Consider the following 18,114-nt stretch of genomic DNA (forward strand, 5'->3'; position numbering starts at 1 on the left):
AGAGCAATGGATTCACTCATGACAACGATACATTGTTCTTAATATTTGATTGTTACCTCATGACAATACATTGTTTTAAGTATCTCCTAGCAAGATTTGCAATCTAGATATCTTTGACATGATGTTAAAGCAGCTTTAGAAGGAACTTTGTGGAACTGCGTTTCAATATTGCATTTCTGCTTATAAGGTAGCATCCAGTGATATTTTTCTAGAAAGAGAGGTTCTGGGACTCACCATGAATGCCTCTCTTGTTCTCTTATAATGGCAATGGTGCCCACCTGAGAAGTGCAGGAAGGGAGTTCTGGTGAAAAAAAGCCTTGGTAGCATCCAACACAGTGCTGCTCCTGACACAAGGATTTTTGACTACAAAGGAGACCTTCCCCTCTGTTTTCTTCTCTTTGAGCATCCTCTAAATCTGTCCAGGGGATTCCCCCAACCCTCTGCAGCAGATTTGGGGAGCATGGGGTTTATGGGTAGAGGGAGGGGAAGTTCCCTTGCATAGGTCAGAATCCTTGCACTACCAGAAATACTTTGCTGGATGCCACCCATAGTGTACATATTGAAAACGGTCTGTTTCTTTTGTACATTGAATAGATGCCTCCTGAAAGAAAATCTGACATGAGTGGTTGTCATAGAGGGAATGATGAGAGGACTGTAGATTGACCAGTCAAACCTTGACACCTGGCATGTTTACAAACTGAGAAGTGTTATCAAATCATCCAACCACCGAGTTAACCTTTGTCACATTAAATGGACAACAGGAACTTTCCGTAACGCATTCCCGCAAGCAGTCAGATGATATGTTTCACAGTTTGAACCTGCGAGGATAATAATTTGTGTTTTATTGTTCCATTTACAGCAGTTTTATGATAATTATAAGCATGGAATAAGGGCCATCAAATCAGCTTTTATGCCGTTATTAAGAAATCCATATAGAATGGGGTTTAAACAGCAGGACATCATGCCCAGCAAATGACAAATACAGTACACCAATTTAAAATGCTTGTTTGAGATGAGATTGCCATTAAAATCTGTTACAACGTGGAAAACGTGAAGAGGCATCCAACTGACTGCAAAAACTATAATCAGCACCGTCAGTCGGCAGAAAACCTTCCGAGACCTTTTCCGAATCCGAGTGGTGGATCGGGCTATTGTAATCCCATCCTGTGTTTCAGAACTCTCTGGTTTCACCTCAAAGCAGATGGGAATCCCTGGGATGAATTTGCTGGACGAAAGCTGACTTCTTTCTGTCCCTGATGTTTCAGGGAGATCCCCAGAAGTATTGCCCCGATGGTGCCTTAATATTGCTGGCACCACGCTAGCTGTCTTTTTGCTGTACCTCCTCCGATGTTTCCTAACCAAAGTATAACTCCACCTCTCGGAGCTAGAGAGCTGTCCCTGAGGCCCCTGGCTCTTGGGTGCATGGAGGGTTAAGTTTATCATCTCGTTCTCTTCCAGTTTGTTTTCTTTGCCTGACAATCTGGAACTTACGGACCTGCAGACTCTGGTGTGACTGACGGTGAGGCAAACCAAAGGCAAAATGTACTGCATGAGCAACAAGGAAATAGTGAATGCAACCCTGTAGCCCGTAGATGGCCAGGACTCCACACACAAGCGCTTGCTTTTCAGTGCTTCCAGGTGGAGATCTTCGAGCTTGTGGAAAACAAGCAGAGGGGAGCAAATGGCTAAGCCAAGAGTCCAGATGGCGAAAATGAGGTAGCAGCCGTGTCGCAGCGTCAGGTTACTAGAAAGAGGGTGGCGGATCAAACGGTACCTGACCACAGCAATGGAAATCAGCATCCAGGTGGACAGCAGGACAGACACGCATTGGAGGAAAGGCATCACATGGCACATGACTTCTCCAAACATCCACTGATCAAGTAGAACTGAGGTCAAGGTGAAGGGAGAGCAAAAGACCACCACTAGTATGTCGGAAAAGGCTAAGTTGCCAATGAGGAAGTTTATTATGGTTTTTTGCTTGCACTTCATTAGAGCCATGAGGATCAGCAGGTTTCCTATGAAGCCAGCGAGGCTGATGAAAGTGTAAAGCCCAATCAGGAAGTACTGAATGTCATCTACGCTGTTTTTATAGTCTTCCCAGGTAGGAAAATGGGAGCCCTTGGAAGGGGCTGAGTTGTTCTCTGTGGCAAGTGTCCTGTTACTGTAATCTTTGAGGTCTCTGTCCATAATGAAGTCCTGTTTGGAACCAGAAATAGAATGATTATCAGCTGCAGAAACAAGGGCACCCATGCAAACCACATTTCAATACCTAATAAATAAGTGTGGTGCTGTAATTTTACTTATGTTAAGTGGCAAATGTATTCCAAAGAATGTATTCTATCCAAAGCCAAATTTCCCTCTTAAAAATTTCCAAAAACAGATTTTTCTCTCAATCATCTTTCAGAAGCAGCTTTTTTAAAATGATGCTCAAAATGTATTTCCCACCTTTCTCAAGGCAAGTTGCAAAACAAGAGAACTAAGATAATACATAAATAATACAAACAACAACACATATCACAATCAGCTAAAAAGGAAGCAGCAGTGTAAAATCAACTTAATGGAAATAATTTGCAAAAGCTCACCAAAGTGAAAAACTGTCTGCTGACTGTCTAAAAGCAGGAGGCTGCTCCAGATCTTGGATGCAACGGCCAAACTCCGTGCAGTACCCAGCCATAGTACTGAAAACAGTTCGTTTGTGTGAGAGGAGAGAGAGAACGCAGGCAGGTTCTAAGAAACATCAGAACTTCAAGGACAGTCTTTTGTACAGCACATCATAGTCATCTAATCTGGTGGTAACTAGAACAGTGGTTCCCAAACCTTTCCCTTCTGTTGACCACTTGAAGACTGCTGAGGCTCTTGGCAGATGACTTGATGATTTTGATTTCAAATACAATAAAATGCAATATAAAAGAATGAAAAGAAGCAATAAAAATACAATTGAAATGAGTATGGATATTTGACGTGATGGATGTGCCATCTTCTGTCTTTAACCACAAATCCACAGAAATGCCACAGACAACAGGAATGAAGCTCGCAAAACACTGGTGATTCACAGACCACAGTTTGGGAGCCCCTCAACTAAAGCATGAACCAACAAGACTACAAAATTATTTTACCAATCCCCCTTTTATTGTACTGAGACTCCTTTTCTCCACCCACACATAGCAGTTAATAGCAGTCATACTTTCTACAATACAGTGGTACCTCGGGTTAAGTACTTAATTCATTCCGGAGGTCCGTTCTTAACCTGAAACTGTTCTTAACCTGAAGCACCACTTTAGCTAATGGGGCCTCCTGCTGCTCCCACGCTGCTGAAGCATGATTTCTGTTCTCATCCTGAAGCAAAGTTCTTAACCTGAAGCACTATTTCTGGGTTATCGGAGTCTGTAAACTGAAGCGTATGTAACCTGAAGTGCATGTAACCTGAGGTACCACTGTACAAATAATTTGTATTATGCAAAATGTGAGTTCTGCCTTTCCCTTCCACAAACATCAGTATTATTTGTTAGGGAAAGAAATTTACAGATTGTGTGCCAGCAAGATTTTGGGTACCACATATGTGTTACCAGTAGCTGTATTATTTGTATTTTGAGGATCAGTATTTTGTCTGCTTATATATAATTTTGCTGGGATGAAATACCAGTCTCTTTAAAAAAAATTAAAATAAAATAAAAACCTCACAGTAATACAGAATTCCCTGGAATTAATCCAATAGTTGATTCTTCCCACTAGGCAGCCAGCATTGATGTGAAAAAGCTCTTCAGTGGTGTCAAGAGATGGCTCTTGATTTTGGTTACTAGGGTGAAGTGAGGACCTCTTCTGATTAGATAAGGGATTTTGTGTGCAATTAACATGCTGGGGTTGTGAGTTACGTTTTCCGCTATCCCCTTTTGCCTGAAATGGATTGGTAATAAAATACCATTTTCTTTTGCAAAAGGACACCACACATTCCCTGAAGGTTACTGCCTTATATTTGATCATTAAGTTCTACAGCACTCTTGAAAAACAAATAGAGATAGATGATATAATTCCAGCAGCCTAAGTTTTCTAGCAGGTGCCTATATTTTGTCAGCATGAAAATTGCTATTGATTGCCTGTATCTCGGTCACAGGCTTCACTAGTTCCCTGCCCACTGTGAAATAACCAGACCTCTTATATACTTTAAACAGGCTGGGATAATTTTTCTAACACCATTCTGAAAAATGGGTAGTAAGCATATATTGAATTCTTAAACCTGCTTAGGCGAACAGGGCTAGCCTGAAGGATGTAAGAGATCTGAGCAAACCCAGACTCCACCTTTCTGATTCATGTATTATATTTTCTAATGGGTTACACTTATACAAAGAGGCACACACTTTCTCATGTTCTACTCATTCAAAACCTGAAATCTGCCAAAGGCCAGACAGTGGGACCATTGCTGTCCCAAGTATTTTGCATTTAATAAAAAAAGAGAACACAACCATTTTGTTCTTTCCAACTGATTGAGAGACACTATGTTCTAAAATAACTCTGATTAAAGACTATGAGCCTATTCTCCTAACCATGGCACTTTAGCCTATAGAGGTTGCTTGCTCTTTGGTTTCCAGTCTATGGTGCACCAACCATGCCCCTATACTTTATTTAATTTTCTGTATGCATTAAGAAGTCCTTTTTCTCATGGTTCCCAGCAAAATTATATTCTATGCATGCCAGTGTTTGCATACGATCAACTTGCCATGCTCAAAGAATCAAAACTCACAGGCTCTTCTCACATCTATCATGATGATCATATTGAGAATAGATTAAGATATGGGTAGGTAACCTGTTTTCCATCAAATCTTTGCCATCATACTGCAATTCCAACCATCCTTGACCACTGGTCATCTTGGCTGGGATGGATGTAATTTAAAGTCCAACAACATGAGGAAAGCCACAGGTTTCCCCATCCCTGGATTAGGAATTTGCGTATCACAAGGAGGAAGTGATATCATCATTGATGGTCCATTCTATTTCCAGCCAAAGCTCTCTGGGAAGTCAGAAGCATGAAGGCAACAGCTGCTTCCTACTGTTTGTCCACTGTAACTTTTAGATTGCTTTGCCTCCCCTAGTTTATAATATGTCTTAATACCAGCAGAGGCACGTGCCATCATTTTGAGTCACAGCAACCTTGGCTCCCAAGAATCAGATGTATTGAACATAGATTACAAACCACATATAAGAAGGGCCAAGACATGCTTTTCCACTGCTAGTTCTTTCTTTCATGAGGGTGAAAATGTATTCCTGTTATACTTTTGATTTCTGCCAACAGCTTAACATGAATGAATCGGGGTGGTTTGTTATGGAGATGAGGGATTAGCAAACCACATGGGCTTCTCTTCAGAATTGCAACATATTGTAGTATTATTCATGAATGATACCAACTAAATAGGCAGCCCTTTTACTTACTGTTGCCTCACCTCAGCAGCCAGTCCTACCATTGGACATAGTGGTCATCTCAGGCATCTGATTCTGGGTGTCACAAATTTGGAGCGAAGTACCATTAATATACAGTGGTACCTCGGGTTACATACACTTCAGGTTACAGACGCTTCAGGTTACATACACCGCTAACCTAGAAATAGTACCTCGGGTTAAGAACTTTGCTTCAGGATGAGAACAGAAATCGTGCTCTGGTGGCGCGGCAGCAGCAGGAGGCCCCATTAGCTAAAGTGGTTGTCATGGAACTGCCATCGGAGCTAGAGGCGGAGGGAAGGCTCCAAAGGGATGCAGGAGAGGGTCCCAGTAGGGAGAGAGGCAGCCCATCTGCTGGGGAAGGAAATCAGCGTAACACCAGTGGAGAAGGGGGGCAGGTGGGGGAATCGGGGAGGAGGCTCCAAGACTCTTCGCTGGAGACCAGCGGAGAGAGTACGGGTACTCCGCTGCCCACACCCTCCCTGCGCAGAAGACTTCCGCGCAGGGAGAGTAGGAGGAGACTTGGCGTCAAACAACTTTTATGCTGGAAAAGGTTTAAGAAACACCCACTGACGGATTCTGCCAGTGACTGAGACAGTCACGATGCTGGAGGCTGTTCAGTCAGAAAGGGTTAACCAGGTAACCTAGCCAGGAGTGGCGGCAACTTACGCACGAGCAACCCCTAAACCCATTACAGTGGTGCTTCAGGTTAAGAACAGTTTCAGGTTAAGAACGGACCTCCGGAACGAATTAAGTACTTAACCTGAGGTACCACTGTACAGATCATACCTAGCTCTGGCTCTCTGTTCTGTCTGAAACAGGAGAGGTGGTTGAGATGTTAGACCAGTGCTTAAAGGCAGTGATGGGCTGGATGTGGGCCAATAAACGGAAGGAGAATCTTGAAAAGACAGAGGTGTTGTGCGTCCTCATTTCTCATGTCTAAGAGGTGGGGAGACGACCTGCCCTGGATGCGGTTGCACTCCCCTGGAAGGAGCTTGGAGATATTCCTGGATTTAACACTGTCATTGGAGTCTCAGATGACTTCAGTGGCTAGGAGTGCCTTTTTCAGCTCCAGCAGGTTCACCAGCTACAACCTCTTTTGGACAGAAATGTCTTGAACTCCATGCTCTGATAATTTATTTTGCAATATGCTCAATGTGGAGACATTCTGCCCTGGCACCTGAGGTTTCACTTTCCTGATCTTCCAGATCTCTTTAAAAAAACACCTTTCAACTGGAGTTATCACTGGGGTCATATGCACTTACTGGCACAGATGAGAAAGCGGAAAGATAAATTTACTGTAACAAATACATGGATTCATTCAGGTTTGGCCCATTCTGTGTCTTACTTTCCTCCATGTTGCTTCTGGGTAGTTTATATGGTACAGTTAGCTACCACGGGAGACAAAACCATTGTTTTTACTCATGATGTAAAATGCCAAGTGGCAGGAGAGGACCTACTTCTTCTCTTACAGCTTTTTTGGGGGTCTTTCTTTTCCTCCAGGTTCAAGCAAACAGCATATTTATCACTAGGCAATCCCCACTGCAACAGACAATTGCTGTACCCAGTTCTGTCACCTTTTTAAAAAAAGATTGATAATTTTGGCATCCCTGAAGTCTGCTGGGATCGCTTCTCTCTCCCAGATTTTTTTGATGAGCTTGTGAAGTTGTTGTGTAAGTTCAGTTCCACCCACTTTGAAGATTTCAGCAGGTATCCCATCAGGTCCACTGGCTTTGTTGTTTTTCACTTGGTTAATAGCTGTACACAACTCTCCCAGATTTGGAGATACTGCAAGCTCATCTCTAATTTGTTTTTGCGGGATTTGTGAGAGGACCTCTGCAGCTATGGGGGAGTTGTGGTTAAGGAGATGTTGGTAGTGTCCTTTCCAGCACAGTGCAATAGCTTCTTTATCTTTTAGAAGTGTGGTACCATCTGCTGAGCGTAGGGGGGCATATGCCATGATTTATTGGTCCGTAGATGGTCTTTGTGGCTTTAAAGAAACTCTGTGCATCATGAGTGTCAGCTAAGTGCTGGATCTCTTGAGCTTTTTTTTTATCCACCAGGTGTTTTTTAGTTCTCTGGTTCTTAGCATTGGCATATGTTTTTTTTCTTAGTGGCACAGTTTCTTTCTCTTTGCCAGATCTGAAATGCCTTCCTTTTCTTGTCAATCATGGCATTCAATCTCACTGTCATTCTCATCAAACCAGTCCTGGTGTTTCTTGGTTTGGTATCCAATAGTTTGTTCACAGACTGCAATAATGGATGTTTTTAGCTTGGTCCAGTGTTCCTTGATGTTATCAGGGAATTCTGAAAGCAGATGGGCCTTAAGAGTCATTTAGAAGCAATCCCGCTTAATGGGAACGTGAAGGGCTTGAGTGTTCATTTTGTGCCTTGGTTTTCTTCCCTGAAGCCTGTGTTGAGGTATAATCTTGATAGCCATCGTGGCACGTATTAGTTGGTGATCTGTCCAGCAGTCGTCGGTGCTCGTCATAGCTCTGGTAAGGAGCATATCACGTTGATCTTTAGCACGGACAATAACATAGCCTAAGAGGTGCCAGTGGTTTGACCGAGGATGCCTCCATGAAGTTTTAAATTTATTTTTCTGTCAAAAGAGTGTTTTGGTAATAAGGTTGTGCGCTGCACATATCGTCAAAAGTAAGATTCCATTCTGGTTGCTGTTGCCAACTCCTTCTTTCCCAATAGTCCCAGGCCACAGATCAAAATCTCACCCAACTCTTGCATTAAAATCACCCAGAAGGATAATTTTATCTTCCTTAGGCGTCTCTGATAGGATGGTATCCAGCTGAGAGTAAAAATTTTCTTTAATGTCTTCATCAGCATCCAGTGTTGGTGCATAAGTGCTTATAATAGTAGTCTGTTGGTTTTTTGTGAGCTTTATTTGAAGGGTTGAGAGTCGCTCATTAATGCCAGTAGGGACTTCTGACAGGAGCTTCACAAGGTCGTTTTTCATAGCGAAGCCTACCTATGTATTCAATGTTCTTGTTCAGATAGACCTTTCCAGAAGAATGTGTAGCCTCCTTTTTCTTCCTTCAGTTGTCCCTCGCCTGCTCTTCGAGAGTCTTGAAGTGCTGCGTTTAGGACGTTCGCTGTCTGTGTTATCTGACAAAGTCCATATATTCCATGTTCCAAAGTTCAATTGTCTTTTACGACCCCTGGGTGGTGACCCCACTGGGCGCGGTAATCCAGTCAGGGAAAAAGGGAGGCAGACTATGTTTAGGGCACCATTTCCAGCCCCTTCCCCTTTTCGGGGTAAGCAGAGTGGATCCTAAAAAGGGCTGCTCAGTCATGGATACAGCTGCTGAGCTGCTCAACTGCCTCATTCCTTGAGTCAGAATGACTGACCGCCCATGTGTCGGTTCATGACTAGGGGCTTCCAGATTTCACATTCCTGCCTCCGTAGCCATTTAGTGACCGCCATGGGGGGGAGGGCTTGTGGGGGTTGGGTTGGGTTTTTGGAAGACGCCTGTGCGTGAATTTGTTTTATGTGTAGAGATCAGTGCACGCTGACCAACGCACAGTCTTCGCAGTAGGGCTCTGCTCTGATGGCATGAGTAGTCACGACGAACTGGTGGATCCTATCTGCTGCAGCCTTCATCCGCCTTCACAGCCGTTGTAACACACTGCTTGTTATCATCCGCCTGTTCTGCCATTGAGGACTTCTTGGATCATTCTTTGTCTAGCTCCTTCCCTGTTATGTACTAAGCTTGGATCCTAGAACAATAAGCAAGTAGGATCCTAGAATGCAAGAACTGATTGGCTTGCAGGGAAAGACTAATCAGGCTCCAGGAGGGAAGCAGAATCAGCCAATCAGATGGGACTCACTGTGTAAATAATGTATATAAAGGCCTGAGGTTTTGGGGGAAATTCAGTCACTGTTTTACAAGCTGCAATAAAGAGCATGAAATCACTACAGGACTCTGAGCATATTTAATTTTCTTTGACCTTACCGCCTTGGGTGACCCTGCTGGGAGTACGAGATTCCCAATGGCTTCGCTCACAAGGGTCATAGGAATGTGCAAGCCCACTCACCATGACAAGTGAGAGAACTGAGATAGATTGCACTGAGCCCTGGTCTCATTAGACAAAGCATTCCACCAAAAAGGCTCTGGCTCTGGTCGAGGACAGCTGGATATGTTTTGGGCCAGGGACCACCAGTAGGTTGCTGTTAGATGAGCGTCACACTCATGGGGGGTGTATTGGAACTCCTGATGGCGGCTACAGGTGACTATTGCGCCCCATGAAGAGCTGGGAGCAGGCAAACTGAACCAAAATCATTCTGGCCCAGCCATTGGAAGACCATCTTTAATGGATAGAGATTCAGCCGATTCCATTTCCTCCATCCCAGCACACCCACCTAAAAAGTGGCCTGTATATCCAGGGTAGCATCTGGCCAGGGCCATGAAGCAGTAGATCCATAATGTTTGTGGTCAGATCTGTGGTTATGTACAAGATATTTGAATAAAGGGTGAATTTGGGGTTCCCCAATGTGAAAAGCGTGAGGATCCATGAGGATCCGTGCTTTAAAACTACGTTTTTGGGCCACGGAGTGGCCAGGAAGCCATGGATCCATGATTTTGTTGGTGCAGGCTGTGCCTCTGGACATGATGTGTGATTTAACGGTGCGTTTGGGTTGGCCCAATGCAAAAAGCGTGAGGATCCATGAGGATCCATGCTTCAAAACCACGTTTTTGGACCACGGTACGACCAGGAAGCCGTGGATCCGAGTTTTTTGTGGTGCAGGCTGTGCCCCTGGACATGATGTGTGATTTGATGGTGAGTTTGGGGTGGCCCAATGCAAAAAGCGTTAGGATCCATGAGGATCTGTGCTTCAAAACCACGTTTTGGGGCTATGGAGTTGCCAGGAATCCGAGTTTATGTGGTGCAGGCTGTGCTCCTGGCTATGACATGTGATTTGACAGTGAGTTTGGGTTGGCCCAATGCAAAAAGCATTAGGATCTATGAGGATCCGTGAGGATCCGTGCTTCGAAACCACGTTTTTGGGCCACGGTATGGCCAGGAAGCCGTGGATCCGTGATTTTTGTGGTGGATGCTGTGCCCCTGGCCATGATGTTTGATCTGATGGTGACTTTGGGCTGATCTAGTGCAAAAATCATGAGGATCCATGAGGATCCGTGTTTTTTAACCATGTTTTTGCGCCCCTGCGGCCCCACGAAATAGTGGATGCATGATTTTTTTGATGCTGTCTACAGAGTAAGACATGGTCTACAGTATCATGGTGGTTTTATTTAATTTGAATGAAAAAATCATATGAATTCACGAGGATCTGTCTAGATCCGCCTTTTCCCTTTTTCCCTTCTCCAGCTAGGACTGGAAGACTGTTTTTCTGAACCCTGGATATCTGTTGCTAAGCAGTGGATGACACTGAGTTAGATTGCCCAATGGTCTGATTTGGTATAAGGTACAGTGGTACCTCAGGTTACATACGCTTCAGGTTATATACGCTTCAGGTTACAGACTCCACTAACCCAGAAATAGTGCTTCAGGTTAAGAACTTTGCTTTAGGATGAGAACAGAAATCGTGCAGTGGCAGAGCGGCGACAGCAGGAGGCCCCATTAGCTAAAGTGGTGCTTCAGGTTAAGAACAGTTTCAGGTTAAGAACAGACCTCCGGAACGAATTAAGTACTTAACCCGAGGTACCACTGTATTGTTCTCGGTTTCTATACATTAGCTATACATCCAAAAAACCAGCACATAAATACTTAACAATTTATTCTAACAACGCAGTGCTAAGCATATCTTCTTAGGAGTAGCTCCTAGTGGGTTCAGTGGGCTTTACAAATAATCTTTAATTGTGAATCTGCCAAATGGATTACAACTAACCTGTTGCACCACCGCGACTCCAGAAGGCAGAGTTTCTGAACGCTCCGTTTAAGAGGAAGCCTGGCTGATATTCCCCAAAAGAGCAAGAGTTTGATTTAGCTTTAGATAAAACACGAAACGTGGGATAATTAGAAACCGATTGGCAGCCAAGTCAAGCACAAGGCAATTAGTGACGGTTTGGCGCATTATGCCTTCGCCCGTGGCGGAAAGTTTCCACCTTCTTCTTCTTTATATAAAAAAAGATTTCCCACTTCTATTTCAAGTAAGGCTGAATAAAGTAGGAAACGCTCATTATCTGAAGGACGCCGGAAGAGAAGAAGTTCCTTAACCCCTTAGTATCGAAAGTAAGGGCGTTTTCAGAGAAGGGTTCCCCCGTCTGGGTCGCGCGTTGGAGGGCGTCGCCAGGGGCAGGTGGAAGAAGCAGGGCCCGGAGATCCTCGCCCCTGCTTCCTCCCCAGTGCCGCCTTCTCCCCTTCATCCACCACCTAACCGCGCGGCACTGCAGACCGCGGAGGGAGAAGAGAAGGCAGAGATTCGTTCTGGCACGGAGTCGAGTTCCCTGGGTTCCTGGTGCGAAGAAAACGCTCTTTCTGGAGCTTCTGGACGCACGCAGCGCGATCCACGCAAGCTCTCCAACCGAAGGGCGCGCTGAGAAGTGTTTTGGGTTTAAGAGGAAAAATGGGGAAAGGCGGGTTGTTGACAAAGCGGTTATGAATCTAAAAGGCGCGTCGACGAAACCGCCGTAGGCAGCTACGGAGGGTCGGGGCTGCGCGTCTTTCTTTACTGGCCCTGCGCGCCTTCCTGGGGCACGGCAGCGGGGCCCTGTCTCGGCGTCTCCCCCGGACCCCGCTCCCAGCGCGGCCCTTTCCTGACCTCGCGCTCGCTCCGAAGGCTAAGCTCGGCTTCCAGAAACCTTCCGGCAGCAGCGCTCCCCGAGGACCGGCTCGCCCCTGGGGCTCCGCGTTGTGCCTGGTTTGGGTCTATCAAAAGCGCCCCCAGGCAGCCAGGAAGAAGCTCTCGCCGACCCGCTAAAGCTGCCTTGCACTTGGGCATCTGCCTTTCGAAACGCTTAGCGGGGAGAGCAGCGCTTACCCGGGGTCTCGAGGTGCTCCGCACCGGATGGGGAAGAGCCAGGCTGCCCGTTCCGCGTCCGCCCGGTTCCAAGGAGATGTGCGCTGCTGCTGCGCACAGCGCGCTGCCTCGCCTGGCCCCCCGACCGCAGCGTCTCCCTCGGCTAACTTTCCGCTGGATCGATCTCCCTTCCTCTCTCCGCGTCGATTTCCCAATTAAGATGCCGAAGGGGGGTGGGAGGCACCAGCCGCCCCTTGCCTGCCTGCGTTTTTTAGGGTCCGCTGCTGCAAAAGCTGCAGGAGGTGGAGACCGGCAGAATCCTCGGGCTGTAACTTCTGCTATGGTGGCATATTGGATAAATTGGTCGTGCGCGGAATGACCTGCCTGGCAAGTTATTCACACAGGAGATTTATCACGTTTGAAATAAGTCTTCCTCTTCCTCTTCCTCTTCCTCCTCTTCTTTAAGATTTGTTTCTCATAATTCACACTTTGTGTTACTAGGAAAATATCGTTCAGCAGTGGAAGGAAGGGTTTTCCCTTCTCGTTCGGACTGCCATGCTGTTAACCTGTGCGAGGTGAGCTGTGGTTGCTTTAGTAAAGAGAGAGATGCACTCTGCATATGCCGAACAATCTTCTCTATGTCATTATTTCCACTGTCCAGAGCGGAGTCCTGTGTTAAAATGAGGTTCCACAGCTGAGCTCTGTGTCAATTTAATCTCTGCATTTCCCTATTTTATTTCATGAAAAAGGCCACTCTTCCTACCATTTTATGGCAGGACTTTGGCTTTTCAGCCAAAATGTTTTCCCAAGCATCATTTCAAAATTCATCTGCTTCTTTCAGTGCTGTGGGGAGGGGCAAGGTAGTGGACCCTTTAATGAAACCTACAAGCCCATCACACCTGGACTTACTTCATTTTATCTAGGAACATAGGAGGCTGTGTTACATCATTGAGCCATCTAGCTCCACACTGACTGGCAATGGATTTTCAAGGTTTCAGACATTCCAGCCCTGCCTTGGGACACAGGAACTGACCCTGGGCTCGTCTGCATGCAAAAGGATCATAGACTAGAGGGCCACACTTAAAATTAAGGGGCCAGCCCCCCTGGAGCTTGAGGACGAATTTCTTCCCCTGCCACCCCACGCCTGGTTATCTTCTTTTCTGACTTAATTTCATCACAGACATCACCAATCCACTCACACTTTCTCCATTAATTCTAGCACAAAGGACAGAGCTGTAATTATATGTTCTTAGAGCCCCTCTTAGGCTTACCTGAAACAGCAAAATTCCACCTGGAACACATTTTTGCATAGGGAATAGCCTGTATGGAAAGGTTTTCTATATTATTATTGTACAGTACATACCCTTCTGTGTATGTGCAACTGGAAACAATGGGCGATCATTTCCCAATGTGTATATATATAGCAGCATGCATGAATATGAATCATGACACTAATAATCTATACCTAGGGTGGGGAATGCCTTGCTCTCCAGATGTTGCTGGACTTCACCTTCCATCAGCTCCAGCCAACATGGCCAATGGTCAAGGATGATGTGAGTTGCAGCCTAGCAACATCTGAAGAGCTGCAGGTTCCCATCCGTCATCTACATCAATCTTTGCCAATGTGGTACCCTCCAGATGTTTTGGATACACCAGTCCCAGCCAACACAGCCATATTGGAACTGATGGGAATTGTACTCAAAGAGAGCATCAGATTGGGGAAGGCTGAGCCATGCAATTATTTCATGCTAGTTCCTTTGCAGTAGAGCAGGCATAGGCAAACTCAGCCCTCCTGATGTTTTGAGAGTACAATTCCCATCATCCCTGACCACTGGTCCTGTTAGCTAGCTAGGGATGATGGGAGTTGTAGTCCCAAAACATCTGGAGGGCTGAGTTTGCCTACGCCTGCAGTATTCCATGTTGGTATTTGTGTCTTCTTTAAAGCACCCCTTGCAATATAATTTCTTTTCACCTCCATCCTTGATCAAGAAGGTGGGGGCTTCTATAATTGTGGGCAATTCTTTCCTTCATGCTAATTATCCAATTATTTTGAAATGTTCATATAGGGTAGAAGAGAGACCAAACCCACTAATTGACTCTGGCCTTTTAACTTCAGGATTATGGATGGATGAAAGCAGTGGTGCAATAACAAAGGGAAATGCATACTTTGTCAGAGTTCACATAAGGAGTGGGCTTCAAGAGCTCTTGCATAAGAAGGCATTCAAATGAAATGCTCTTTTTATTTAGTATGGTGTTTATTTTAAATGTTTAAAACATTTAGAATGTATGTACAGTGGTACTTTGGTTGTCGAATGGCTTGGCTCCCAAACAAATCGGCTCCTGAATGCCGTAAACCTGGAAGTAAGTGTTATGGTTTGCAAATGTTTTTTGGAAGCTGAATGTCCAACGTGGCTTCCGCTGCTTCCGATTGAGTGCAGGAAGCTCCTGCAGCCAATAGGAAGCCACGCCTTGGTTTTCAAATGGTTCCGGGAGTCGAATGGACTCCCGGAATGGATTAAATTTGAGAACCAAGGTACCACTGTATTCCCATTCTTATCTCATAGTGGTAGTCCTTTGGTAGCCAAAGTGGTAATCATCCCCACACAAGGAGGGATCCAGAGGCTTGTTGAAATACAAAAAGAGGGTGGGAGGGTTAGAAGAGAATTCTGGGCATCAACCCCCAAAACAGCCCAATGAGGAATGAGCATGCTCAGTTGCCACAGAATGTAGGGTGAAGGGTGAAGGAATGTGAGAAAGGGAATGAAATGGAGTATCCGGAACAGGAGCATTCTGCACTGAAACATTTTTCATAGATTCAGATGGCCAGAATCTCAGCAACACTGCAGTTTGCAGTGTGACAGACGCTCTTTAAGGAAAGCTGAAAAAAATAAAATAAGGTTTCAAAGGGTCAGAAGATCAGGGGACTGGCTCAAAAGGGGAAAAACTAAACTCTCTGGCCCAACTAAACTCCAAGTTCCACTTGTTTGTGTTTTACTACCCCTGTTGGAGGCAGTATGCCTCTGAATACGAGTTGGGAATCACAGGTGGCGAGAGTGCTGTTACCCTCAGGTTTTGCTTCTGGGCTTCCCATGGGCACATCTGGTTGAACACTTTGGGAACAGGATGCTGGACTATATGGTCTTTGGCCTTGCAGTAAGAATTTACTTCTAAACCACCTCTCAATAGTTCATGCCCAGGTGAGGGAATGACACTTTAAAGAAAAACACAGTCAAGAGAGAAATATGAGCTCAGCATCCACTAGGGACCCAGTTTGAGAGATAAGCTATTGCAACAGTTACTCAAACCAGGAGTTCAGAGAACCACCAGTTAGGAGAACTGTGTTTGAGACATGTTTTAACACAGCTTTTATAGGGTTTTTCGCTCATAGAATGTATGCATGAAAGGGAAGGTCACAGGTCAGGGAGCTAAAACTGTCTTGCTTGGCTTCGTTAGCTCATTCCATCCATTAGCTTGGGTGCCCCTTGGCATCTTAGGATTTAACATTTTACTCATTTATTATCCTTTTTCTTGACATCCAGACCCTCAAAAAGTCCACAACATACAATTTCTATAGTTTCCTATCCCTGGAAGGATTCAATGTAATTTCACATTAGCATTCCATTCCTAAACTATGCAAACAGCACTTAGAAAGATAGGAGGGTCAGGGCTGAGAAGTCCACATGGCATAGAAATTAGAACATTGATGCATAGGTTCCATTATAGAGTGTAGATGCAGGGATTACAAAGGTACATACATTTTTATTCAATGCTAAATTCTATACATTCTATCAAATGCTAAATGGGTTAACTAATTTTATAACAGCTTGATCCAGCAGGGCTCATATTCTTGCATTTCTTCTGGCTGAAGTAAAGCCATGGCGATGACTATAGTCTTTATTCCCCCATCCCATCTATGCAAGCCATTAAAGAGTCACACTTTCTTGAAGTTCTGCTGAAACAAAAGGTCACATCATTATTACAGGGGACGTCAAGGCAGGAGTGTGGAAAAAGCTTTATTGAAAGGGGATCTTTTAGAGAAGTGCAAAAATCCTTGGTTACACCCCTGTCAAGGGGCTGTTTTAGGGACTTCTGAATATTTCATGCTGAACTTAGCCTGAACTTTAGATTATACGTTCTGTGACAGCTCTGCCGTTTCTTTCTGCGAAGTTATAAGTTGCTCAGTGGAACATTTGCGACTTTTATACCACAGCCAAAGGAACAGAAGCAGTGCTTGTTCTGAAGTGTGGGATGTGGCCACATCCGTACCTTACATTTAAAGCACTATAATAGCACATCAACAGCCGTGGCTTCTCTCCAAAGAATCCTGAGAACTGATCTATCATTCTCATGGTGGTTTATGAATTATTCTTCCCAAGAACCTCTGGGGGTTGAGATCTGTGAGGGGAATAGAGGGCTCCTTAAAATTCCCAGTGCTTGTAACAAACTATAGTTCTCTGGATTAATTGGGGGAAGCCATGACTTTTAAAGTGGTATTGGTTGGTTGGTTGGTTGGCTGGCATCCATCTGTTTTGGAAGACAATGGAAGAATGTGACTTTGAGGGTGAAGTCAAATTGTTAGAAGGTTGCAGCACCTGCTGTAGACACTGATACAGGAGAGACATGTTTTGTTGCAGCTGGGGCAGATGATGGTGTCCAGTTGTGCTGCTGCAAATGCAGCATGGCGTTTCTTCTCTCTGTGCTCCTACCAGCAGCCATTCGTCCTCCAGTTACTGCTATGGATTGTACTGCAGTCGCCAGCAAGGGATTCCCACATGGTGGGGTTGATGTTGCCAGCCTTCATGCCATGTTTGCAGACATCTTTTTAACACAGAGTTTGTCCGCCAACAGGCCTGGGGCCTGAAGCCAGCTCCCTGTAGAGCACATCCTTGGGGATCCTGCCATCTCCCATTCTGTGGACATGACCAAGCCAGCAGAGAAGTCACTGAGAGAGGAGTGCAAACATGTTGGGAATGTGAGCTTGGGAGAGCACATCTTTGTTTCAGACACTAGCCTGCCATGTAATGCGGTATAAGTGTGCTTTAGATGTGTGGTGTGGTGTGACTTCTGTTTAAAAGCACCGTCTCTTTGTCTGTTTAGGAAAGTGCTGGGTACATAAGATACCTTCTGGGTACATAAGATACTGTATGGGTCTCCCAACTTTTACAACACAGTGCTATGTAAGTTTACTCTGGAGTAAGTTCATCTGTGTTCAAGAGAACAATGGTTCCCATTCTTTCCCCAGACCACTTGCAAATTGCTTAGGGCCTCAGTGGACTACTTTAGGATCTCTCTGCCTATTGTAGGAATTATAATGTGCCGTGCTAAATACTGTATGGTTTTTTATTGTATTTTATTGCTTCAATTGTTTATTATACATTGTGTTTTATTATATTGCTTTTATTGCAATACAATGAAATACAATATCAGAAATAAAAGAAGCAATAAAATGCAATTATTAATTCCTGTATTGCAGGGGGCTGGACTAGATAACCCTTGGGTCCCTTCCAACTATGAGTCTATGAATTAAAATCAATAGGAATATTTAATATGATGAATGTGTCATCTTGTGTCTTCAACCTGAAATCCACAGACATGCCACAGCCCACCCAGCTGATGCTTGTAGAATAGAGTTTGGGACCTGCTCAATAGAGCTTACCTGCACGTAAGTGTACAGAGTTTTGTACCCTGATGTCATAACTTTTTTTTAAGTCAATCTATTTGTTTTTATTGCTAGATTTTTTCCTGGTCTA

General features: G+C 44.8%; 1 protein-coding gene across 5 annotated transcripts in view; it reads right to left on the reverse strand.

The window, feature by feature from the left end:
* NPY5R (neuropeptide Y receptor Y5) overlaps nucleotides 1-18,114 on the reverse strand; it is a 25,319-nt gene continuing 7,205 nt past the window's right edge. The window contains exons 1-3 of one of the 5 annotated variants that reach the window (XM_081021728.1): nucleotides 12,386-12,438; nucleotides 11,294-11,392; nucleotides 1-2,196 (exon numbers count right to left, since the gene is read on the reverse strand). In XM_081021728.1, coding sequence (XP_080877854.1) covers nucleotides 874-2,187 — 1,314 coding nt within the window. In that variant the 5' untranslated portion in view covers nucleotides 2,188-2,196; nucleotides 11,294-11,392; nucleotides 12,386-12,438 and the 3' untranslated portion in view covers nucleotides 1-873. Of the gene's footprint in view, nucleotides 2,197-11,293; nucleotides 11,393-12,385; nucleotides 12,750-15,338; nucleotides 16,314-18,114 lie in introns of those variants that run through there. The other 4 variants (XM_081021729.1, XM_081021731.1, XM_081021730.1 and 1 more) reach the window with 4 other exon arrangements.

Source organism: Podarcis pityusensis (genome assembly GCF_964106645.2).
Source record: "Podarcis pityusensis genome assembly, chromosome: 9".
In the NCBI taxonomy this organism is placed as follows: Eukaryota; Metazoa; Chordata; class Lepidosauria; order Squamata; family Lacertidae; genus Podarcis; species Podarcis pityusensis.